This window comes from Daucus carota, chromosome 7, assembly GCF_001625215.2.
Source record: "Daucus carota subsp. sativus chromosome 7, DH1 v3.0, whole genome shotgun sequence".
NCBI classification, from domain to species: Eukaryota; Viridiplantae; Streptophyta; class Magnoliopsida; order Apiales; family Apiaceae; genus Daucus; species Daucus carota.
In genome coordinates, this window is record NC_030387.2 from 24,091,155 (window position 1) to 24,118,185 (window position 27,031).

A 27,031-nucleotide genomic window follows, 5' to 3' on the forward strand; every position below is an offset into this window, starting at 1 on the left:
GCCATAATTGTTTCGTTTGTTCAAATGTTTTTAACATTATCATTTTCGTTTATTTTAGTCTTTAGAGTTGGTATAGTTGAACACTATTTTATTTTATTTTGCCTGGTAATTTCTGTTAACCTCAACGAGTAGTTTTATAGCCAGGTCCTGGATTTGATATTTTTGTGTGATGTTTGATTAAGGAACACATCTCAACGTCACCTGAGATCAGCTGCCATGACAAACAGCTCATCCTCCAGGCCTTTGCAAAGGCGACAAATACAGCCATATGAGGAAACATCCATACAAATTCACCTCCTTGCCATTTCAACGGCCGATAAAAGTGGCAACCCCTCTACAATATGTGATGCATTCAACTCAGGCAACTTGGGCTACAGAAAAAGAAAAGAGAAAATTAAGTCGAATCAGGCAGAAGAGAAAATTAAGTCGAATCAGGCAGAATCACAAAGAGCGCAGAAATAAAAGGAAAAAATATGCATCTTCGAGTTTATGGAAGAGAGAATTCGTTGATCCCATAAGATAGAGCTCATATAAATGCTAGTCTGTGTCTAAATCATCAAGATTCGGCTTGTGTCCAGCCTCCAGGCTATTCCTTCTTTGTTGCCGAGAGTATGTTCTGAATTAGGAAAAAAGTTGAAGGAAACATACAAAACCTGTTGGCATTACTTGAATTCTTCTATAAATACATATTGTATACACGTTAAGTGCATTAGAAAGTAGTGATAGACAAGAAGCTTCCGTAACTGATACTCCCGCCATATTACTTGTATATAACAGATTATGCATAATGATGTAAATATTTTCCCTTTCTTTCTCAATCTCTCTCTAGTTCTTTCTCTTATTATATCTTGCTTTATTGCTTCACTGATATAGAATAGTGAAGGTTAACATGGTATTAGAGCGGTGATATAAAATAATTTTTCTGGTTAAAACCCCAACCAAACAAAATTAAGGTCTCAGTTGATGTTGCTGCAGTTTTCGAAGACAAAGAAGAGATTGATTTTGACATAGTTGCAAGACACTCGGATGGTGGCCTCATTTGCAAAAGCATTAGCCCACATTCAACTGTCAGATCCTGTTTTAGCAGAAGCCATGGGAGTCAAAGAGGTTTTGAGCTGGATTGAGCACATGAAATGGTCGAGTGTCACTTTGGAGTCGGATTATCTAGTAGTAGTGGTTTAGGCAATCTGAAGTAATGCTCCGATGCGGTCTCGTTTTGGCATTGATCATTTTGAAATGCCGAAATATTATATGTCATCTAAATAATGTGAAATTATTATTTGTGAAACGGTCCGCAAAATATGGTGGCTGATCGGCTTGCTAGGGAATCATATTTATTATCAAGTCGTAGGCTGAATAGGTGGTCTGTGCCTATCAGCGTGAAAGAATGTATTGAAAAGGATTTATTGAATGAATAAAATCGGCAACTTTCTGTAAAAAAAATCATCTCCAACAAGGAATTGCCAAAATAGTTAACAAGCTTACAAAATCATCATATATATTAATATTTAATTTTCGGTCATTTTTTTATATCAATTTGGCAACATTCTACTTTAATAGTTAACAAATTTTGAAAGTTGATCATGTGGTTCTTTAAATTACAAATGACTCGTATATTAAAAAAAAAACCCAATAAATATACACTTTTTGCACTTATATATATGTATGTATTTTGGAGATTTGGTTGGTATTTGTAAAAGTGATCAAGTGTATAATTATATATAAAATTATAAAAATTGAAAATAAAAAAATTTTATGATTTAAAAAAAAGTAGCATTTAAGTATTTTCAATATTCTCATTACATACTAATCTTACTATTTTATTAAAAGAAATAAATAATAAGAGAAGTAAAGAAAATCAGATAAAAGCAAAATATGAATCAATCCCAAACGTAAGGGATTTTTGGTAATTAAATTAAATTTAGTACAACTCCTTCCTTCATCTTCCATCTCCGAACCCTAACCGCCGGAAAACCGGAGCTCAGAAATCCCAGCAATTGAATAGAGTAGAATAATCATGTCGTCTTCTCACAAGAAAAATCACAAAGACAGGATCCCTCGTCGCAAGTACGTACAGTCTCCTGTGATTATGTTGAGATTTGAATAATAAATTTGTGTATAACCGATATTGTTGTGCAGAGAGGAGAAGAAGGTGGAAGAAGGCGCTGAGGCGGGCCCTAAATACAGAGACCGAGCTAAGGAGCGCCGAGAAGATCAGAATCCTGATTACGAGCCCAATGAATTGGGTTCTTTTCACGCCGTGGCTCCTCCTGGAAATGTCGACCTCCTGTCAGTCAATTTTTTTATTTTTTATTTTTTTTATTTATGCTTTTATATCCATGATTTTTTTACTGAATTATCTATCTGTTTACTTAGCTCTGCCGATGCGCAGAAGATATCAATTGAGAAGAGCAAGTATCTTGGAGGTATTTGCGGCTTCATTCTTTACTGTTTTTTGTTTATTATAATTTCGTAATTTAGCCTCAATTGTACTCACTTTCACTTCCTCGATTGAACTCGAACAGGGGATGTTGAGCATACGCATTTGGTCAAAGGTTTGGATTATGCTTTACTTCACAAAGTCAGAAGTGAATTACACAAGCCCGACGATGGAGATGATTATGATCAGAAATCAAGGTATCCGACACTCTACCTATTACTTACTCACGTATCAATCTGTATGCTTGCATATTTGCCAACAGACCAGTATGCCATATCTCTGTTGTACTTGATTTTATTCATGCTCTTTCTTACTGCTGACAGAATATCTAAGGAAGAACATCCTGTTTCATTTCGCACTGCTAATGCAAAGGTGGCCTTACTACCCAAGAATTTGGTGGATTTTTTGTCAACTTCATATTCTGCGCCATGTTTGTGTTGATTTTTATTACATTCATTCATGTTTCAGGCAATTTATCAGTGCATAGTCAAGCCCCAAACTATCATTAAGCCCAGTGAAATGTTCCTACCTGGAAGGATGGCTTTTATATTTAACATGGTAAGTGAAAAAATATATACTTCCTTCTTTCCTTTTTATTATTAGAGTTATCTGATGTTAATAATTTGGAATATGGAATACATAAAGCATAAAGTTAACAAGTGCTGGATGAGATAAGTCTGGTTGTATATTATATGGGCTACTTGTATTGTATATACGAGGACAACTTTGACCAGAGGAAAAGTGTAAATGATTAATTTACCAGAGACTGGGTGTTTTAGGTACTAATGTTAATGATTTTGAGTTGGTGGCCCTTGTTTTTTGTCGATCTCTCCGACACGACTTCCTCATACACCCCACATCAGTAACTAGGGTCATTGCTCATGTGATAAGTAGGCATTAGAACACTGGGAAAAATGAAGTTGAGTTTTGTTTGGAGTTGAGTAGAACTCGTGAATTGCATGTTAAGTTATTGGTTTACTTTCGCCTGCAGACTGCAGTATGTATTTATGTTTAAAAAATCCATTTAGGCATTGCATGGGTCAATATTAACTGACCAAGCTTGCTTTGTGCATGGCAGGAGACTGGTTTTTCCCATGACATTCCAACCACTCTGCAAAGGAGTAAAGCAGACTGTCCTGTGCCTGAGGTTTTATAGTCTTTCACCTTTGTGACAATTCTATATACAGTAAAAACTCCATAAATTAATAATGTCGGGACCGGAGAAATTTATTAATTTAGAGAGTTATTAATTTATCGATAAATTAATAATTATTAATTTAAAGAGTTTTTAACCGATGACACCGTACATACCAAACAAAAAGACAAATTAGTCTATACCTCTTAGAATTAACTTACAGTGACCCTTGAGACTCAATGTAAATTAGTAACTACTCTGTTCATATTTATTAGAAATCAATAATGACAACTTAACTTAGTAACTACTGTGTTCAAATGTATAAGAAATCAATAATGACTTTTGAAGTACTGTATAGTAAATGTAATATATTTTAATAGAGTATAATATATTTTTTTCAGTTTCTGTGAATTATTAATTTATGATTTTATTGGGACCGAAAATTATAAAGGGATCTCCCGAAAAATTATTATCTTATTATTTTATCGAGTTTTTCAATTTTTTACATTGGCCCAAGTCGGGACCGGACAAATTTATTATTTTAGAGAGTTTATTAATTTACGGAGTATTAATTTAAAGAGTTTCTACTGCATTTTAGTATGCCACTTGCCAATCATCTGATTCTTATGACATGCAGGAAATGATTACTGTTAGCGTGGATGGTTCTGTGCTGGATCAAATTGCTAAAATTATGTCATATCTTCGCCTTGGGTCATCTGGAAAGGTTTTGAAGAAAAAGAAGAAAGAAAAGGATGCAAAAGGTGTTCCTTTAACTTTCCTTACCATCATTGATTGTCCTTTTCTTATAAGTCATTATAATATGTGTAAAATTATAAAAAAATTGGATGTTTTAGTTGTAATTGATTAATTTTGTAATTTCTGTGTCTGCGTTTGTCTGTGTTTCTGTAACCTTCCTTCACAATCATTTTCTGTTGTCCTTTTCGTATAGATCATTATACTTATTGCACAGACACTTATGTATCTTTGTTTTATCTGTGTCAGCAAGTTTAAGATATGTTTACTGTGTTTATATGCATCTACTGGATATCATTCATTAGAATATACATATACAGATACATATACATATATATACACACATATATACACATATACATACATATACATATATATATCATGTATGTGATCGTTTAGAGAGATTTGCCTTCCTCTACCTAAATATGCCTCCCATTTGCATTTTGATTTATATTTTTCAAGCCACTTTGTAATGAATTAACTAGGATTTCCTGCTAAAACAGACTAATAGTGCTTATATTACTCCTGAATAATAAGTTCAGTTACAAAACGATAATAGAAATGCTCAGATCTAGACTCAGAAAACACCCCAGTTCGAGGAGAGGCCGCCTCCCTCAAGACACAAAATACTCAACAATATTCAGATGCCCTAATCTCATTCTCCCTTTCCTTTATATATTTTCCTCTCAATATTCTATTTTCCTTATTACTCCACATCTTTTTCATTTCCTGTTTTACCCCTCCTTTTAAAAGTCAGCAGTGGAGGTGTATTTGTTGAATTCCTTGCATTACCCCGGGCCCAAACATTGACCTTGTCCTCAAGGTCAAACTCTGGAAACAACCCATTGATTTGCTCAAAATCTTCCCAAGTGGCTTCCCATGCCGGCAACCCTTCCCAACGAATCAATACCTGCATTCCCACCTGGCCAGGCTGAGTTTGGCGGATAGCTAAAACAGCTGCAGGTTTTACGGATAGTGTTAAATCAGAGTCCAACTGAGGTGGGAGCATTGGAGTACCCCTCTTATCAGGCAATGCCTTCTTCAATTGAGAAACATGAAATACTGCGTGGATCTGTGCTGAAGGTGGCAGTTGCAATCTATATGCCACCTTTCCAATACGCTCCACCACCGGAAACGGGCCATAAAAACGAGCAGACAGCTTCTCAAATGGTCTGGTGGCCAATGACTTTTGGCGATACGGCTGTAACTTCAAATACACCAGTTGTCCCACCTCAAATTCAACATCACGACGACTGGTGTTAGCATACCTACGCATCCTCTGCTGAGCTTGAAATAAGTGAGCTTTCACATCATCCAGAATTGCATCTCGTTCAATTAATTGTTCTTCCAAGGAAGCAACAGTAGTGCTACCCTTTTCAAATCGAATCAATGAGGGAGGATCACGGCCATAAACTACTTTAAATGGGGAGCAATGCAGAGATACATGGTAGGAAGTATTGTACCAGAATTCTACCCATGGCAACCACTTTGACCAAGAACGTGGGTGGCCGTTGATGAAACAGCGCAGAAAATTTTCCATGACCTTATTCACTACCTCCGTTTGACCATCCGACCGAGGGTGGTATGCCGTGCTCCTGTGCAACGAGGATCCTCCTTGTGAAGCGAACAGTTCTTTCCAGAAGTTACTTAGGAAAACACGATATCTGTCTGTAACGATTGTTGCTGGAAACCCATGATGACGGACCACCTCTCGAATAAATAACTGTGCGACTGATTGAGCTGAATATGGATGTTTGAGGCCCACAAAGTGAGCATACTTGGATAGTCTATCCACTACTACCAGCACAGAATCAACCCCATTGGAACGAGGAAGGCCCTCCACAAAATCCATCGAAATATCCTCCCAAATTCTGCTAGGAATAGGCAGTGGCTGCAGCAGGCCTGCTGGGCTAAGGGACGAGGCCTTGTTCGTTTGACATACTTGACAAGTCTGAACATACTTCTGTACGCACTTTCGCATTCCTGGCCAATACCATTCTTGTGCAAGGCGCTGGTAAGTCTTAAAATCCCCGGAGTGGCCCCCTACCGGAGTATCATGGTACTCTTGTAACAAAAGAGTAACCAACTGTGATTTAGGTGGAATGACCAAACGTCCCTTGTATCTGACCATCCCCAAATCCAAACTATAACCTTTAGGAGCTGTACCCTCGTTCAATTCTTGTGTCAACTGCTGAATAAATTGATCTTTACGAATATCCGGCAAAAACGTTTCCCACTGTACACCCCCCACCGACACTAATGCCAACAGTTCAGCATCCTCAACGAATTCACGTGATAGTGCATCTGCAATCTTGTTCGCCGCACCCGGCTTATATTTGATCTCAAAAGAAAACCCCATTAATTTCCCAACCCACTTCTGATACTCCAGACCAATCTCCCTCTGCTCAAACAAAAAACGTAGGCTCTGTTGATCTGTCCTTACAATAAACTTCCGACCCATTAAATAGTGCCTCCACTTTTGCACGGCAAACACAATCGCCATTAATTCTTTTTCGTAAATCGCCTTTAGGCGGTTTCGTGGCCCCAACAACTTGCTAAAGTAGGCAATTGGATGATTATCTTGGAGCAATACCGCTCCGACCCCATAGCCAGAAGCATCCGTTTCAACAATGAAAGATTTCGCAAAATCCGGTAAAGCCAGAATAGGAGCAGCTGTCATGGCCCTCTTCAGTGCACTAAAAGCTGCAGTTGCTGCGTCTGTCCAGGAGTAATTATCCTTCTTTAACTGATCAGTAAGTGGCGCTGCAATCTGGGCATAGCCTTGAATGAACTTACGATAATACCCCGTGAGGCCCAAAAATCCACGGAGGGCTTTCAGTGATTTCGGAATTGGCCACTCTGTCATAGCCTGGACCTTTGATGGATCCATTGCTACCCCTTGCTCTGAAATTACATGGCCCAAGTATGCAACCTCTTTTGTACCAAACTCACAGTTTTTGCGATTAACATATAGTTGATGGTGTGCCAGCACCTCCAACACTGTTGCCACATGCTTAATATGTTCATCCTGGCTTCCACTATAATTCAAAATGTCGTCAAAAAAAACTAACACATATTTTCGTAAATACGGACGAAATACATCATTCATTATTGCCTGAACCGTAGCCGGACCGTTGGTTAAACCAAACGGAAGTACCAGAAACTCATAATGGCCCGCATGAGTGCGGAATGCCGTCTTTTCCACATCTTCTGTTTTCATTCGCACCTGGTGATATCCGGATTTCAAATCCAGTTTTGTAAACATTGCTGCCCCTTTTAACTCATCCAACAGCTCATCGATTACGGGAATAGGATATTTGTTTGGAACTGTCACCTTGTTTAGAGCCCGGTAATCGACGCAGAAACGCCAAGAACCATCCCTTTTTTTAACTAGCAGCACTGGACTAGAGAAGAGACTGGTAGAAGGTTGAATAATCCCCGCTTGTAGCATCTCCTTGATCAGTTTTCCTATTTCTCCCTTCTGAACCTCCGGGTAACGATAGGGCCGTACATTTACAGGATTGGTTCCAGCTTCCAGAACAATGGCATGATCCTGGTTTCGCTTTGGTGGTAGTCCAGCAGGCATGTTAAAAACATGGTTGTATTGTAAGAGAATCGGTTCCACCGTGTCGGGAACCACTGGCTGATCACTTGCACTCACTGGTGGGGATTGTAAGAGGTTCAATTCGATTAAAAATCCATTCCCTTCCTTTCGTAAATGTTTCAGCATTGCTTTTAAAGAAATTCCACTCCGCCCCAACGCTGGTTCACCTCGTAAGGTGACTATCTCCTCTCCTAACTGAAATTTCATCGTCTGAGTTTTCCAATTCGTGGTCATTGTGCCCAATTTCTCCAGCCATTGGATGCCCATTATCACATCAGAATTTTCCAATTCTAATGGCAAGAAATTCTCTACTATCACTATTCCTTGTAGTTCCAACACAACAGATTTGCAGACACCAGATCCTACAACCGATGCCCCAGTGCCCAAAGACACTCCAAAGTCCGTGGAAGGAGTTATTGGAATGCCCAAGCGCTTGACAGCCTCTGATGAGATGAAGTTGTGGGTCGCTCCTGGATCCACCATTACCACAACTTCTTGCCCGCCAATACAACCCCTCATCTTCAACGTACTTGGGCTTGTTAACCCCATAACCGAATTAAGGGAAATTTCTGGAGTAGTGGCAGTAGGGCTTACCTCAGAAGGGGCCTCTGACCTTGGACTATCTAGGAGCAATTCAGGATCCTCTTCTTCCCCATCACAAGTTAACAGGACATTGAGCTCTCGGCGTTTACAACGATGCCCCAAGGACCATTTGTCATCGCATCTATAACAGAGACCCTTCTCCCGCTTACTCTGTAGTTCAGCCTCACTTAACCTGCGTATCTCCCCCACCCCTTTGTTGTTGTTCAAGCCAGAGTAGCTCTTCGGTGATGACACAGAAGACTGAGAGAATTGAGAAGTATGAGGAGAGACTGACCCCGTAGAATATTGAGAGAAATCCCCTTTAGACCCACTATAGGTGTTAGGAGCAGGCTTGTACTCATGCTTTCGCGTTGCTCCCACTCGGAGTTTGTCCTCTACCATCAATGCCAGATCCATAGCACTGTCCAGGTTGTGCGGTCCTAACAAACGCACTTCCACTCGCACCTCAGGAACTGGCCCTTAGCAATCTCTTCCGGAACACGGTCTAGCGGTGCCAATAACTCGATGAATTTCTTGCGATAATCACTCACAGTTCCCAGCTGTTTGTGAGCAAGCCATTGTTCATGTAAAGTACCCAAAGCGGTAGAGCGGAACTGTCGTCTCACCATTGTTGTCATCTCCGCCCAATTCTGAATGGGTCTCCATCGATTTTCCCATTGAAACCATAAGAGAGCATCGCCCTCTAGCGCTACAATAGCCGCTTCAAGCTTATCATCTTCTGTCAATCGGTAAAAATTAAAGTAGCGCTCCGTCCTAATAATCCACCCATCTGGATTAGATCCATCAAATAAGGGCATATCTAACTTTTTGAAACGCCAACTAGGGCTTCCCCCAGAGCCATGGGGCCCCGTATTGGACCCACCCGGACCACCACCAGAACCCCGACCCGTGAAATTACCATCTCCCTGTGTTAGGCCGTTTCCCCGGTGCAAAATCACCCTTGTGTGAGTCTCGAGAAAACATCTCCAGCTGCTTACCCGCAGCCTTTGAAGGACCCTCCACCCCTTGAAGAGCCAAACGGATCTCAGATTTGAATTTCTCCTGCTCATCTTTGAGAGCATAAATCATGTTCTCCTGTTGTTCTCTGGATCTGTGTATGCGCCCCTCAAGACGACTCGTCTTCTCCTCCAATTGACGCTCATGCTGCTTAAATGTCTCTTCAAAACTGGTAACAAAACGATTAGAGAGAGAGAGCTCCATCGCTGCCACCGCTCCCTTAATCGCCGCCGAAACCTCCTCAATCACGGTACTGCGGATGGAAGTCTGGATTACGGCTAGCTGTTCATCGGTTAGTTCAGATCTCGACATGGCTGGTTGAGGTCCCATGGTCGACTGCTCTGATACCACTTTGTAATGAATTAACTAGGATTTCCTGCTAAAACAGACTAATAGTGCTTATATTACTCCTGAATAATAAGTTCAGTTACAAAACGATAATAGAAATGCTCAGATCTAGACTCAGAAAACACCCCAGTTCGAGGAGAGGCCGCCTCCCTCAAGACACAAAATACTCAACAATATTCAGATGCCCTAATCTCATTCTCCCTTTCCTTTATATATTTTCCTCTCAATATTCTATTTTCCTTATTACTCCACATCTTTGTCATTTCCTGTTTTACCCCTCCTTTTAAGTCAGCAGTGGAGGTGTATTTGTTGAATTCCTTGCACACTTGCTGCTAATTGATTTCAGTTCAAATGCCTAAATTGATCCTATTATGTGTGTTGTATTTTCTTTTGTATCTGAATCTTGACGTAAAGAATTGTTCCCATTGATTATTTAATGCGCGTATAAATCATGTACAACTTCCTGGTATCATTTAGAATAGAAAGTGTCTTTTATAATTTTAACACAAAGGTATAACAAATATGGGTTAATGTAATGCATGTTTTTAGTTAATAAGGAACACTTAAGATATTTGTACATATTTGTGTTTGTTATGTATATGATTATGATTTATGATGTAACTGAATGAGTTGGTACTATGATAATGAGATGATTTATGTGGAAAAATTAAAAGACCTTGATTTGTCCATCACACCTATCACATAGTATAGGGATATAATTTGAATTGTGTTGAATGATTTTGATGTCCGTCTCAAATTATGTGACAAATGATGGTCACTGATTGGTTACGGGGGATACAAAACCTTTTTAATGGGCTCAATATACTCGTCTGTTTTGTAGACTATTGTTACTTTAATTCTGAGTTGGAAATTAGATCAGATACATTGTTTTATAATTCTACGTTACGAGTTGAATTTTATTTGAAGTGATTTTGTTGTATGGTTATGCATTTATGTTGGCCTTGTACCTCTCCTGTGAATATGTTGTTCCTAGTTTTTTGCTCGTGTACCTGTTTCTTTTATATTTTGTTTTCCAGAGTTTTATGGATTCTGGATTCTGCCCTCGAAAAATCCTGTAATTAACTGCTTCATTTTTTTTATGTAATTGGCAGCAAAAGTATCACTTCAAACTGAATACGATGACAATGTAAAGGCCATTAAGCCTGGTTTCATCAAGAATCAAATGGATAGAGAAATCATCCCACCACCCCCACCACCCATCAAAAAGAATCCTTCGGACTTCAAAGAGAAAATAGTCCCGACTGTTGCTAGAGCTGAAGAAGAAGATATTTTTGTCGGGGAAGGGACTGATTATGCTATTCCTACCAAAGATATGAGCCAAAGCCCCATTTCTGAAGACATGGAAGAATCACCTCGGAACAAGGAAAAGATGACGTATTTTAATGAACCTGTATATGGTCCAGTGCCGCCCTCTGAGCCAACTTATGGTCCAGTACCACCGACTGAACCTTCTCACGATTGGCAACCACTGGTAAGTCATCTGACATTGTCTAATCTTGTTTTTCTGTAATAATATTTTGTTTGTTCATGTAATATTGTAAGTGGGATGAACTGATCTGATCTCTCTGGACCTGTGTCCATGTCTTATCAATGTTCATTTCATATATTTATTTTATGGTTTTATTTTTTCAGAATGGGTATGATGCTATGCAAGCACAAGCTATGATTGGTGCATATCAGGGAGAATGGCAGGATTATCAATATGCAGAGCAGATCGCTTATCCTGACCAATACCTCCAGCAGGAAATCCAGAACTATGATATCCAAGCAGATATAGATGCTCAGCAGGATCCACGATTAATGACGCAAGAGCAGAAAGATCGAGGTTTAGGGTCAGTATTCAAGCGGGATGATCAGAGGCTGCAACAGTTGCGAGAGAAAGATGCTCGAGAGAAGGATCCAAACTTTATATCAGAGAGTTATTCTGAATGCTATCCAGGATATCAAGAGTATAATCGTGAAGTTGCAAACAGTGAAGATGAAGAAGAAGATTTATCAAAGATGGATATGGGTGGACGGGTAAGTCTTTTCTATCTCAATTTATTATAGACTTGATTGCTCTGTAGGATGTTTGTTACATTGATATGATAGAGCGCCTTTTTTTGGAGGTATTTAACAATATGAATATATGTATGTGTTAATTTGAAAGAAAACAGTTTTAGATAATTGCGTACCTGTAGTGTAGAGGTACAAAATTTACCCTGCAAACAGTTGAAATGGTCCTTCAAAAAAGGCAGGAGTACTAATACAAATACTTATTTTTAATTTATACGTTATTGATCAAAATAAATCTAATGCAACATTATATTGTTAAATGCAAATGATATTTTGAACAGGCAAAGGGCCGCCTTCACCGGTGGGACTTTGAAACAGAAGAAGATTGGGCAACATACAATGAACAAAAGGAAGCAATGCCAAAAGCTGCATATCAGTTTGGTGTGAAGATGCAAGATGGTCGAAAGACAAGAAAGCAAAACAAAGACCAGAAGATCACCAACGAGCTGCATAAGATTAACAAAATCCTTGCCAGAAAGAAGATGGAGAAGGGTGAAACAAATGATGATGGCGGGTATGATGATGATTCACATCCAACAAAGAAGAGTCGAATTTGATGTGCTGAAGCTTTTTAATATCATTGTAATATAAATTAAATTTTACAAGTACCTTAAATTTCAATCAACAGAATAGAGCACATTTGATAGTGAATGTAGCTGCGCATGCTAAGCCAGTAATCTAATACAAACTATTTATGTTGCGTGTTTCTGATGTCAAGCTAGCATTATACAGTAGGTATTTGATTGAACCTCTATGGATAATATATCAGGCTTAAGAACCAATAATGTTGACTAATTGATGTTGGCAGGAATTAGCAATTTGCAACCTGATAGGCTAAATACATGCGAGAAGATGTTTTTTTTTTTTTTTTTTTTTTTTGCATTTGTATTTGTATTAACGTGGGAGAGAAATAAAAGAGTAACTACAGTTTGTCCAGTATTCCACATACAAATTATAACCCCGCTTTTTTTTTTTTTTAGAAACAAGAATCGAACAATCGAGTTGAACAAAACATAAAACAAATCATATTGCTAGTTCCTGTATCGAACAGTTGAGTTGAACAAACATAAAAATTGATACATGTACATGTATCGACTTCATCAAAACCAATTTCAACTATCGATCGTAATTAATATCCATATCATTATATAATATATAATAAAATATACCACTTTTTATGTATCATTAATCCATATCATTACATCGATAGTGAAACCCTACTTTTTCTTATGTATCATCAATATTATATATTTTTAAGAGTCTAATTATTATCATTCTAAAATAATAATCCTCACCCATATCATTATATAGTATATAATAAAATATACTTATTTGTATATATATAAATTTGTTTATAGTTTTAATAATTCGCTTTTCAGCTCAAATCCTGAACTCTCAGCTCAGGTCACGAATAACCAAAATTTCAGTCATCTCGAGACGTGCCTCAATTCGGGAGCGAAGTCCTGAACTTAAGAGTGAGTTTTCTTTCTTCATTCTCAAGTCCTGAACCTAGGCTTAGGTCCTGAGCTTCTCAAGAAAATTCACAACTCACTTGTGAACTAAAACTAAAACAACCCTTACACAAATAGCTATTTTGCTCTAATTTATTCATGAATTTTACTCAGAAAATGTTGTAAATCCTAAAACAAAAGTTCATATCCTTGCGAGAAGGAAGAACCAATAATTGTTAATTTGCAGAAATTACATCAAGAGCCTAACGACAATAGGCCTCGAACTTTTCATTTTCTGACTACCAATTTGGTCAACTGTATGATTTAAGAACAAGTCACTTGTGAGTTGTGATATCATGCATGATGCATCTAACTATAAATTAAATAGCCAATGTGTATATTAAACATTAATCAGATCTAGAGTACTGTATCCAGATTAGCTCCAGTTCACAGAGGGTGAGAAGTCAATGCTTCAATGTCAACAAGTATTGTTGTTATAAATTATCTTCCGTATTCCTGTAGGATTAGTACAATTATCAACTGCAAAACCTTGATTTTCTGATCCTCTCAGTTCTCAGAATATGAACATAGATAATAAGAACCAAGCAGAAACATAGCCCGTTGAATTCGAGAAGCACGAGGACCCCAAGTACCTCTCCTCAGAAGAACGAGCAAGATTTGTTAGAACATTGAAAGGGACGGAGTACATTCAACCAAGGGAGGGATCAGGTACAGTTTCTCAACTGGTGCAAACTTATAAAAATAAAATGAGCACGGGCGACGGCATTGAGTACATTCAAAAGGGAATGAAATCGAATGCACCTCTGCCAACATATGAATATAATGTTTGGCCAATGCATGAACATAAAATTCAGCAAGGGATTAAATACGTTTCTGACGAGGCCTTTGAACTGGCAATACACATGCTGGCAGAGAGATCAATTGTACCTACCGAGGTGCTGCCAACATATGAATATGTATATGAAAATCAGCAAGGGATCGAGTACATTCAAGAGACTGAGAGATCAACTGTACTTACCAAGGTGCTGCCAACATATGAATATGAAAATCAGCAAGGAATCGAGTACATTCAAGGGACAGAGAGATCGAATGTACTTACCAAGGTGCTGCCAACATATGAATATGAAAATCAGCAAGGAATCGAGTACATTCAAGGGACAGAGAGATCAAATGTACTTACCAAGGTGCTGCCAACATATGAATATGAAAATCAGCAAGGAATCGAGTACATTCAAGAGACAGAGAGATCAACTGTACTTACCAAGTTGCTGCCAACATATGAATATGAATATGAAAATCAGCAAGGGATCGAGTACATTCAAAGGAAAGAGAGATCAACTGTACTTACCAAGGTGCTGCCAACATATGAATATGAATATGAAAATCAGCAAGGGATCGAGTACATTCAAAGGAAAGAGAGATCAACTGTACTTACCAAGGTGCTGCCAACATATGAATATGAATATGAAAATCAGCAAGGAATCGAGTACATTCAAGAGACCGAGAGATCAACTGTACCTACCAAGGTGCTGCCAACATATGAATATAAATATGAAAATCAGCAAGGGATCGAGTACATTCGAGAGACAGAGAGATCAACTGTAACTACCGAGGTGCTGCCAACATATGAATATGAAAATCAACAAGGGATCGAGTACATTCAAGAGAGAATGAGATCAACTGTAAGTACTAAGATGTTGTCAACAAATGAATATAAGAATCAACAAAGCATCAGATACATTCGAGAACCAGAGAGAATGGCGAACGAGCCTCTTCATGTGGTGCCAGTGCATGAACATAAAATTCAGCAAGGGATTAAATACATTTCTGATGAGGCCTTTGAACAGGCAATACACATGCTGGCAGAAACAAGGTCAAAAGAGCAGACAAGTGAATCTAGAGATTAACTTTACACGTACAAGAAAATTTAAAATTCACATCACTTGCAACTTAGCAGGGACATTACATATTTACTTTGTAACTCTGTTTTCCTGTCATACCACCACCTCCTTTGAGGACAGAAAGTATACATGTTTTTCATTAATCTTACCAAGTATTTGATTATTGTATCTTGCTGTTACATCAACTCTTGCAAATGTTTTTATTAAATGTGCACAAGTCTAGCTCAGACATAAATATTTATAAGTAAATAAAGTATAACAATAGGTAACTATAATGCGTCAACTACTATCATGTCAATGGGTGTGTTGGAAGATTTCTACAAAGAATTTAGAAGTTACTCGCGTGATCTTTCTTATCTAAATTCTTTCCAATCCCATGCATAGAGACAAAGTATATGTGTTATAGTTATAGATTTGCCCGAGGTCATTATTGATCTTGTCATCGTATATACTTCACATACTTCACCTTCCAACAAAGGGAAAAAAAGAATAAAAAGGTTGATCAAGATCTCAAAGAACAAGATTATCTTCGAAACGAAAAAATTGATCAAAAGCTACTATGTCATGCAATCAACTTCATCTGCAGAGAGTTCATCAGTGAAAGTGTCTGCTGAAATGTTGTATCTTCTAACATTTACTAATTCGAGAAGTAAAATTCCTAAATTTTATGGTGTTACTTTTGTGATACATTTATATTGAATTCTGTCATTACATTTCTGTTAATGTTCTTTCAGAATTCAGGTCTGTGTTTCTTACTAATGCTGAGTTGACTGTGTTGCTTGTAAATGTGTAGCTGATTACCTACTATTAACTTATTTCCTTTATTAAGTCACTACAAAACCATGGCTTAAAGACTTTTAAGTTTCTTGACTAACGAAATTTTACTGCCATTAAAATCCATGAATCTGCATTACTTTACTGGAAATTCCCAATCTATGGATCCTGTGTTATTTACTGGAAATTCTAAAATGATACCTCTTTCAGATGGGTTTTTCATTTTGCCCATCTCCGACAGCTTCCTGTTTTGGTTCCTTATATAGCAACAGAAAATCCAAGGTTGCCAGATACTGCATATGAGGTCGTTTATTATAAACTTGTGTTACTGCCTAATGCCATTTATTTTTTCTTTCATTATCTTTAAACTTATCTGTATCTTACTTTTGTATTTTCAGGTTGCTCTTGTGGCTGTGGCAACCAATCCATCTTTTCATAAAGAAATTCTGTCAACAATTAAATATTGGTCTCCTATAATTTGTTCTGCAGTGCCTGTGATCTCAGCTATAGAACCTCAGCTTAATACTTCGTCCACGACTGATGCCCTTAAAGAGGTACGTTTAAGGATAATCATGTGTCAATTGATCTGCAAACTTGACATAAGAACTTGTTGCTGATGCCTGAGGAGCCTAGATGATGTAGTACTAGTACATGTTTTTGAATGATTCCAGCTGGAAACGAAAGCTTATACTTAATATGAATTTCCGTGATTTTTGGGAATTTTATTAATTTCAAATCATATATTTTTTATTTTTTCTACTAAAATTGGTTAGTAAATAGCCCAAAAATTATAGTTACTTAATAGCCCGAGACCATAATTATTTCAGAAAGATTTATTAGTTCAATTTCAAAGTCAGCAGATAACTGAATAACACAAGAAAAGAGGGTTGGCTTACTTCAGAGGGTTTGGTAATAATATTTGGCCAATAGTTGTTCCAGGCTTTAGGCTCGCTCGAAAATGTATGAGATATTAATCAAGATACTCCATCTTCATTTTCCTGCACAATGCATTCCATCACATTCATCATCAAAATTAGATAAGATACTAATTACTATAAAGTCTAGTCCGATATATTACTGAAGAGTCATTGGTCGGGCACGGAGGACACGATCGCCATAATTATCACAGCACTGGATCTTAGAAGTGACAAAGACATCATTACGAGACTTGATTAGACCAAGACTAAGAGCTTGCAATATGGTTTCACCAAGAGCCTCCTTTGTTTGGTAAAAAGCAGTATCGAACATCCTGTAACCGAGCTCAATCGCTTCAAGCACTGCTTTTACGACAGTCTATGGTCTTGTAAATGGATCAGCTGATATCCCCAGTCCCAAAACAGGCATAGTTTTCGCAATTTTTTATACTTAGAGTAACTTGTGGAATGCTCATTTCTCAGTGGTGTTATTTGCCAGCCAGGCTCCTCGAGGCTCTGGCCAAGTATATATAAAATTTGCAGGCGGATTCTCTTGTATTAATTGACCAGGCTAGAAGTCCAGACATTGGGATAGAAGGCAGATGGTGAGCATCCTCGAGGTGTCAGTAAGAAGTGCCTAGGTCCAGCTGTCAATTAATATTATAAAGTTCCTTTCTTGCACTGTGATGCAGCAGCAAGCTGAATGAGAATGCTTCTAAGAATTGAGAGGATAAGAATATGTGATCTTGGTGTAGGACTGCATGATACATCTGCCTGCATAATGGAAAATAAGCACCAAGTGACCGAGATAAATCAAAGTAAGAATATTTCACCTCATGGGAAAAGGAGTACCAGGGAAATCTACGCTTAAAATGGAGTATAAGAAGCAGAGTGCGGAGAGCTAAAATTTTATTTTAAAAATGACAATGTAAATCTTAACGATTTGCTAAAATATCACAGGTTATAATAGTCATGCTTGAAATTTTTAAGCCACAAAAAAAGTTCGAGAACACTGATTTTGGAATAAAGCTTAGGTATTGGAAAATTTTAGTAATTTACGGGCCATTCTGTTCATGTTTTTCAATTGTATGCATGTTCTTAGAAAGGTATTCCATTTGTCCCATTCAATTGTATACAGTTTTTTTTAATGACAGACGCGTAGTATACTCTCATAATTTATTTTTAACTTTTTCTTTTTTGTATTGAAGTTTAAACATTGAATTTTTACTCAGAAGAAAAAATTTTAAAAATAATTTATGAAACTATAATTTCACGAAGCGCTAAACTACGTGTTGATGTCCTATTCTTCAATTGTGTGCAAGTTTATATGATTCTTGCAAGTGTTAATTTTCTTGACAACTTTAATCTTCCATTTTCTCCATAAATTTTTAATCTCCTTATTCCAATGCAGTCTCTTTTGTATGTTTTAGGGTTAAGACCTACCCCGACACAGGCAACAACTGTTAGTTGGGTAAGATAATAATTGCTAGAATGACAATATGATAAACTTTTCAAGCACTATTGTGTAGCAACTTCTCTGACTTGCTAATAAACCTATCTTGAAATAATATATTGCTATGGCTTAATATATTTTCTCTTGTTGCAAAACTTCGATTGCTGTGCTGAATTGGTAGAAATTTAATCATAGCAAATATTATGTATATAAAATAAGATGTGAGAATGGCATTACCTGATGCATGGCCAACACTTCCGGGCTTATTGTACTGAAGATCAGATGGTGTACTAACCGCAAGCTTTGTCCTGGAAATTGTATTAGGATTTACGTTTTCACGTGAAGCAGACATCTCATTATCACCAACATGACCATCGACAGTAGAAGAAGAATTATGCGAGGAACTCATCCTATTGTCTCCGGCAACACATAAGGAGTGAATAACGGAATGTTGCTATCAAAGTCATAAACAGTAAGAAACAGTCAGACTCACTGGTCCTCGCGGAATAAGAAGATAGAGCTCCCAAAAGCTTGCGCTTGTGACCTGTTTGTGAATAAAACAAACCTACCACTTAAAATACTGCACCCATAAATTCATGGGACAACGCTGAGATTACGAAAACTCACCATTCTCCAGTCCAGATAGCTGCAACTTTGGATGACAACAATGCAGGTGTAGACGTAAATATATGGCAGCGTTTGAAACAGAGAAAATAATGTGCGTAAACTCCTGTCCAAATGATATGGAAACTACATATGATGGCTGAAATCGAAGAAACTGAAACTTCCTCAAATATTCAAATTTTGGATCAGGTCGAAGGCATCTGAGACCAGCCTGACCAGGAAGAAAATGGATCATCCTGTTAGCAGTTTATTTGATTTACATGACCTTGGTAATAGTTGAGATATTAAAAATTTAAAAGGTTTGGTCTTTTCCCAAATCCTCTGTATTTAGGATTAGGATTAGGAAAATGCTTGGTGCACATAATTGTATACAAAAACATGTACATAACGACATGTGGTGGATTTTAATTGGGGGGCGATATGTGGTGGATTTTAATTGGATGGCCCCCCTGCATTTACACCAATCACCCCAATTAAAACCCACCACATCACTTGTCACATCATTATGTACAAACTACTCTTAGGATTATATAGGTGAGTAACTCTACATATGATATCGCTTGAATAAATAAATTATTTAAAGATATTTTTGTTGGTAAATGATTGATAGAAGATGGCGAGTGTTTGCAGGATGTAATCGCGAGCAATGTGGATTAGTTGAGCTGGTGTGTTGGAGTTTATGGAATAGGGGAAATAAATGGGTTTAGGACAAGATAAACAGATCTGTTTTTGGAATAAAGGCAGCTGCTTCAAACCTGCTAACGACATGGAACAAAGTTCAGGACCAACGCTCACATACCTGTACTATAGTCAGATTGCAGTCAGAAAATGGGAGAAGCCATCACGCCGGACAAAAATAAATGTGGATGCAACAATTTTTGAAGAGGAAAACTGTTTGGAGATCAATAGTGTAGCTCGCGATGCAAGTGGGGAATTTGTAATGGCTAGGAATGGGAAATACGAAGGATTGTTGCGTTTAGCATCTCCAACGGCGTTCTATGATCGTTGGCTAAATTTAACTTGTAAGACATTATGTAAAAAACATTTTGTTTCGATGGTATTGCGTATATTGGTTGGCTATAATTTTTTTTTTTTTGACAAAGGTTGGCTATAATTTAAAATTAGTATATTATTAATATTTTGGATTGTTATAAATAGAATATATCATTTTAGTATGGCAATAAGTGATGTGTAATCTTCCTACAGATTTTTTACAAACCTGTAGTGGATCAACAAATATAGCCATTCATAAGAGGTTGACTATAATTATAGATAACAGGTGGGGATGATTGGAGCGTGAATTCTTAAAGCCATTAGCTATAATATTTATTTTTTAATAACAACTATGATTTTAGCTAAGAGGTCTTTATGGTTGGAGATGATCTAAAGAAGCAAAGGCTTTTAGTCTGAAAGAAGCTTTGGTCTGGGCGAAAGGGATGAATTTAAAAAGGTGTATCTTGTAGATACACCTTGTAGATGATAAAACTCTGTAGATGCTTTCAATGGAGTTCGAGAAATATCTTATCTTGATATTATTGTTATGGATTGTGTTGAGTTATCTAACCACTTTATGACGTGCTAGTTGTTTTTATTCATAAGTTTGTGAATGGTGCGGCTCAATTGCTAACAAGAGCGTTTCATTCTTAGCCAGGCGTCCGAGACTGAGAAGACATGCCTACCCGTATCCATGATGTAATTATATCTGAATCAATTTAATCTATGCAAAGTACGTTTTCGTGTCAAAAAAAATGAAATAGTTATAGTTAATATTTGAAGTGTAATAAATAAATTAATTAAGAATATTTTTATAATAATATTTTAAATATGAATATGTTTGATATCCTCAGTATATTTAATATTTTAAGCGTAACACATATATAAATTCATTTTTATAAAGTGATTTTCATAGTAATATTTTGAATAAAAATGTAATTAGTATTTCACCGATAATTTTTGAATCTTTTTATCTAAATATTAGATATTTTTGGTTTATTTAATAAAAAGAAGGCTGCGGATAATATATAAAAGAAATTTTAACCTTATCCTGCACGATACATTACCTAGCTACACAATACATGTAACGAAGTCATCGACATTGTTATTATTCTCAACTTGATATCCTCGTCCAAGTCTCAACGACGCCGTAATCGAATAAGGTAGTTTTTCTTCCGGCCAAGTCTATACATAATCTTCATCGTTGTTGTTTTACTTGTTTGAATTATTGGTTTTCTTGTGAAGCTTTTAAACCCTAATTAGGAAAGGGACCAATAATTTATACTCTAATTAAGAGAGAATCAAACGATTATCTGTGCTTGATTACGATGATTTATATGAGTTTCGTTCAATATCACCATAAATTACCCACCTTTAATACAAGCGTGCCAATTTGATTTACTATTACTCGGTTTTTGACCGCATATATCCAGGGGAGAGAGAGAGAGACGGAGAGAGGGAGGGAGAGGAAGTGAGAGAGGAAGAGAGATGGGGAGAGGGAGAGGGAGGGAGAGAGAGAGACTTATGGGGTTTCCTTTCTATTTACCTTTTGTTTGATGGTAAGTATGAATATATGTGTTGGTAATTTGTACAGTAGTTTATTATTGAGAAGGTAGTATCATGTGTTCGCATATGTTGAGTACTAGGGAAAATGTTTCTTGACACTTGGGATATGAGTACATTTAATTGTTGTTTTCTTAGCACGTATCTCTGACTAGTACAATCTCATTGCTTCCTCTTACTCGAGTAATGTTTCTTTCATTTAAACTGCAGTGTGGTACCTCCAATTCATTTTCTTGGTTTATTGGTATAACTAATGGCAGCACCTGAAGGAAGAGGTTTTTATCCTCCTCTTTCCAAATTCGAAGACGAAAACAACAAATTTCACTTGAATGATGTCTATGATGATCCCATGTGGGATGCGCCAGAAGGCCAAAATCTGTACTCGACAGGGTTCAGATCATTTAGACAAGAGTCCAACTACCCTCTTCCCGGTGATTCTGAAGAATTTTTTGATGAAGAGTGTGATTCAGGTGAAGATTATTCTAATTATATGCAGCAAAAAACTCCCGAGGTGAACTTGAAAAATGTGTTGAGTGGGATTGTTGCAATTGTGACTGGATCAAATAAGGATCCTAGTGCCAGTGCAGAACAGCAACAACCCACTACGAATGTTTCATTTCTTGGATCTAAAAAGAATGGAGAGACTTTTTTGCACTCTTCAGTATACATTCCTAGTGCGCCACCACTCCTCGAGCCTAATGGCTCTAATTATATTGCTTACAAAGAAGTACTAGAAGCTGATCCGCCAGAGTGGCTGCCTGATAGTTCTTCTTCAGTTTGCATGCAGTGCAGTTCTCCATTCACAGCCTTCACCAGAGGTAGGCATCATTGCCGTTTCTGTGGAGGCATTTTCTGCAGGATTTGCTCAAAAGGAAGGTGCTTGTTACCTGTTAAGTTCAGAGAGAAGAATCCACAGAGGGTGTGTGATAGCTGCTATGATCGCCTGGATCCATTACAAGGTGTTCTGATCAACACTATCAGCAATGCTGCGCAGACTGCTAAGCATGATGTTGTTGATTGGACTTGCACAAGAGGATGGTTAAACCTTCCAGTTGGTTTGTCCATGGAGCATGAAATATACAAGTCTACAAGCACTTTGAGGAGTTACAGCGAGGTGCTTGCCTGTTTTAATTGAAACATTGCCTTTATATCACTGAAATAAGATAGGTTAGATCATATGAATATGTATTTCTCTATATGACTATAACTGAACTTGCAAAGTTTAAGTTCCTTATTTATACTTTGTTTCTCTTTGACTCTCCCTCAAACTCACTATTGAGATGCATACATAAACTTGAGAGTTACTGTGTTTCACATGATTAGCTATACTGTTGCTGGTCATTCCTTACAACTAGTGATAAGTGTACATAACTCCTGATGTGTTTGTGTTCCCTAATTGTTTTTAATTTATTTTGCCCTGACATAGGTTGCTAGGTTGAACCCTGAGAAGTCTATTCCCGCTGCAGTTCTTAGAGGAGCGAAAGGGTTGGCAATTTTGACCGTTGCTAAAGCTGGAGTTCTACTTGCTTATAAACTTGGTACTGGCTTGGTCATTGCTCGAAGGTCTGATGGATCATGGTCAGCTCCATCTGCTATAGTATCTGCTGGTTTAGGATGGGGTGCTCAGGTAATGTATGCTATCCTGCTGAATTTATTCTTTCAAATTATTGTTACTTAAAAATATGGTTGAGTTTCTGCTGTAGAGTTCTGTACTGCACGAGAGTGGAAAAATGAGCTCGTGGACTTTATCTTTGTCTGAGTTTGACAACTGTTATTGTGAATGTCTCTGTTGAGAACTTGTTAATTTCATGGTCGTCCAGTTGTGTATTGTGTATATATGAATTTACTAGATGAAAATCATAACGATTAATTTTGAAGTTTAAATGATTTGCTTAATATCTTCGTATTTATGTAATGTTTTTTTATCTTGCATCTTGTTTTAGGTTGGTGGTGAGCTTATGGACTTCATAATTGTTCTTCATGATTCCAAAGCTGTGAAAACATTTTGTAGCCGCGTGCATTTTTCTCTTGGAGCTGGCTGCAGTGTTGCGGCAGGCCCTGTTGGGAGAGTGCTGGAAGCTGATCTTCGAGCTGGTGATAGGGGGTCTGGCATGTGCTATACTTATAGTTGCAGCAAAGGTAATGTATCCCAAACATTATTCGTGCTTGTCTAGCATTTGTTAATGGGTTATCACTTATTGCTTCTAATTTTTATTGTTTTAGACAAGTAACATCTAGTCACATAATCTGCATTTTTTACTCGAAACTATCTAGAAGCTATTTTAAGATTCACCGAATGTCAGGATAGCTATCCTGTGTTAGAGGAGTATTACTTGTATTAGCATGTTGGTTAATTAAGTCTGTATAGGGCATTACTAATTAAGGGTACTATAGTCCTTCCATAGGGCATTAATAATTAAGGGTACTAATTTACAGGACTAGTAGTATAAAGAGATGCTGAGTTTGTATTTCTCATTATGTTTGAATAACTATCAGATAAATGGATAATGGAATTCATTTTCCACCAACACTTTCTGTCTAGATTTTTTATCTTGTTTCTCGCCTTGTAACTGAATTTTGTGCACTTCCCTCTCAAGCTAATCCCACTTTTGTTCTTATCTCTAAGCTGAGAGATTTTTAATCTCTGTTTCTCTTCTATCTACCATTTATCTTTTACAATATACCCTAAAACACCAAAACCACTTGTTCTTACTCTATTAGAAACTGAATTAGCCTAAATATATATGCGCGCGTGCATATATATTTGAGACAGTTCTTGATAATTATTGGAATTGTACAATATGAGACCAGGCCGCAAAAACAATAGAAAATCAGTTACCAATTTTAGTATCAAGTGTTTTGTGAACTTCATTGGCATATTGTTTTTCCTATCCTTTTTGTCCAATGGTCCTGTGTTTAGGTATTGCATTAACCTGATGCTCGAGCACGTGAGATATATAATAATGTGAGGGTTATTGTTAATTATAATAAAATTTGAATGATTCATGATTATTATATCGTTTGATTAAAATATTGTTATGATATAGACATTTACCGTTACCATCATAGCTTTTTGTGATATCTGATTTTTTAAAAATATTTTTGTATGTTTTCGGTCCATTCTTGTCACATTTGTATTTTATTTGTTTCTTTGTTTATGTAATGACTGTTCTTGTGATAAACTCCCTCTGTCCCCCTCAATTCTTTACGTTGGGGACAGAAGGTTTGACACACATTTTAATGCTCCTTTTAAAGCATAGTTTCATAGATTATTTTAAACTTTTTCTTTATTTTGGATAAAAGTTTAATATTTAATTTTTTATACAAATTTTTTTTAAATTTTTTTTTTTTTGAAACTATACTGTATATACACCTTCAAATGCGTGTCAAGCAGTGAGAAAAACTGTAAAGAAATGAGACGGAGGGAGTAGATCATATCTTTGCAAATTTTTATGTTTTTTAATTGGCTTAATAGTTTGTTCTGATCCTTAAAAAGAAATAAAAATCTATAGTGATTAACCCACCTTTAACTATAGTGGTTAGGGATTGCATTTACTTGATGCTAGAAAATTTGAGTGACATATGGTGGCTTTATACTGTTTCCTATAGGATGAACATCTCTAATTTGAGAGTGTGATGGAAATGTTTGAACTTGTGTTTCTTCTATTATGTCTTCAGTTGGAAATTTCTTGATTTTGTTTAACATATCTGTTCTCACTCTAATTTACAAAAGTAAAGCACATGATGTTTGTAACCTTACACGCATGTGCCTAAAAGCTGGGCCAAGTTCACTCAAAAATTCACTTCATAAGTTACACTTTTTACATAGGTACTCTTGTTGTAATCATGTTTGAGTGTATCATTTGTTCCTGATCCTGTTCTCTGATATTCTGACTAAATTTTATCACCAAGAACAACTGGTCACTCATGTTAGCTTAAATGGCTTAGGTGCATTTGTGGGAGTCTCACTGGAGGGTAATGCTGTTGCCACAAGGCTAGACACAAATCTCCAGTTTTATGGCGATCCTTATCTCACCACAACTGACATCCTTTTGGGCACAGTGGAGAGGCCAAAAGCTGCTGAGCCTTTGTATGCTGCACTTGATGGTCTTTATGCCAAGCTTCGATGTTTCCCGAAACTCCGCTCTTAATCATGGTTTACATCTGTGGCTCAAGAACAGTTTTCATTGGTTTTCAGCACTGTATATATCCTTTGTTTTCCATGGCAAATTGGCAATAACTGATATTCCTCGCTCAATTACCATGACTGAGCGAAATGCTTGTGAACGCCCTGGAGATGATGCACATATTGTAGATTATAGGCTTATACTTCAGGTATGATTATGAACCCGCTGAACCAGTGAATTGGGATGTTTATAATTGCTGTATGTGTATATTTGGCATCAGTTGGATTGTCAAGTACTATTTATACAGTGCACAAGTTCTCACTTCTCTCCAAGTTGGTATATATTTTTTTGATTGATTACCTTTTTTGTGGTATTATTTTTTTCCAATTTTATTAGGTTTGGTGTCATGTAATAACCCAAAACTGTACCTATTAAATTTTGTGTCGAAAGTATTGAAACCGAAACAAACCAATGACTAATGGTGCAATTTTTATAGGTGTGGTATGTGATTCTCCACTTTGTTCATACCTAAATGTTGAGGAATATGTTTAAAGCAAAATACGAAAGTTGACAACATAAATGGAATCATGGAAAGAACAAGCGTAATCAAAAATAACAAAAGATGATTTTATGGTTTTAACTTTTGACGGGCTATGGTTCAAGTTTTCTACAGTTTTAACAGGCTATGTTTCAACTTCAGATTTTTCTGAGATATTTTCCAAAGTCGTCAGATTTTGATGTAATCGAGTGTTGTAACCTTACTGTACTGAAATAAAAACAAACAGGGCAGCATGAGTTAACAAAACGTTAATGTAAACATCACATTTGTCCTAAAAAAGTGGCCTAGCCATTCATCTCCTTCACACATACAGCTCATTTATATTATAGCTATAGATCAGCAGCTTATGCTTATCCCATGTTCAACACGAAGCAAAGCCGCGTGTAAAGGTGGCCAAATGTGCGGGCCAGTGCATTTCCAGGACCGAGTTACAAAATAAAGACACCGAAAACGAATTAGATTGTGTCAAATTGGAAAATTTTGAGCAGTAAATCAATCGATGGGCAACATTGGGTTTGACTGAGTTGGATTGACGGATTAGCCTAATGAATTAGGCTATAATTTTTTTGTGATAGATCGGGTGTAATATGTAATGAAGCATCCTGAAAATATAAAAATAAAATTGGTTTGAATTAATTTCGTGCTAGGCGCTCACGTTTTTTTTTCCGAATGGAAGCAGGCAGCAGAGCTTGCTCA

General features: G+C 37.0%; 2 protein-coding genes across 2 annotated transcripts; both read left to right on the top strand.

Moving 5' to 3' along the window:
- Positions 1-1,883: 1,883 nt before the first annotated feature.
- Positions 1,884-12,661, top strand: LOC108196483 (suppressor of mec-8 and unc-52 protein homolog 2). Its single transcript, XM_017363784.2, has 11 exons — positions 1,884-2,067; positions 2,140-2,289; positions 2,377-2,426; positions 2,526-2,637; positions 2,764-2,812; positions 2,909-2,998; positions 3,519-3,587; positions 4,213-4,336; positions 10,992-11,371; positions 11,533-11,919; positions 12,237-12,661. Exons 1-11 carry the CDS (start codon positions 2,018-2,020, stop codon positions 12,510-12,512), a joined length of 1,737 nt encoding a protein of 578 aa, XP_017219273.1. The 5' UTR covers positions 1,884-2,017; the 3' UTR covers positions 12,513-12,661.
- An 8,469-nt stretch (positions 12,662-21,130) lies between these two features.
- Positions 21,131-26,101, top strand: LOC108196657 (uncharacterized). The gene is made up of 5 exons (XM_017364050.2): positions 21,131-21,249; positions 21,860-22,763; positions 23,076-23,276; positions 23,593-23,788; positions 25,598-26,101. Exons 2-5 carry the CDS (start codon positions 21,903-21,905, stop codon positions 25,798-25,800), a joined length of 1,461 nt encoding a protein of 486 aa, XP_017219539.1. The 5' UTR covers positions 21,131-21,249; positions 21,860-21,902; the 3' UTR covers positions 25,801-26,101.
- Positions 26,102-27,031: the final 930 nt, after the last annotated feature.

Bases quoted from the DNA above. Each gene is read 5' to 3' on its own strand.
- LOC108196657 (XM_017364050.2), top strand. From the start codon at position 21,903: ATGGCAGCACCTGAAGGAAGAGGTTTTTATCCTCCTCTTTCCAAATTC. The intron at 22,764-23,075 runs GTGCTTGCCTGT...GCCCTGACATAG, and splicing joins CTTTGAGGAGTTACAGCGAG to GTTGCTAGGTTGAACCCTGA. The intron at 23,277-23,592 runs GTAATGTATGCT...ATCTTGTTTTAG, and splicing joins GTTTAGGATGGGGTGCTCAG to GTTGGTGGTGAGCTTATGGA.
- LOC108196483 (XM_017363784.2), top strand. From the start codon at position 2,018: ATGTCGTCTTCTCACAAGAAAAATCACAAAGACAGGATCCCTCGTCGC. The intron at 2,068-2,139 runs GTACGTACAGTC...ATTGTTGTGCAG, and splicing joins GACAGGATCCCTCGTCGCAA to AGAGGAGAAGAAGGTGGAAG. The intron at 11,920-12,236 runs GTAAGTCTTTTC...TATTTTGAACAG, and splicing joins AGATGGATATGGGTGGACGG to GCAAAGGGCCGCCTTCACCG.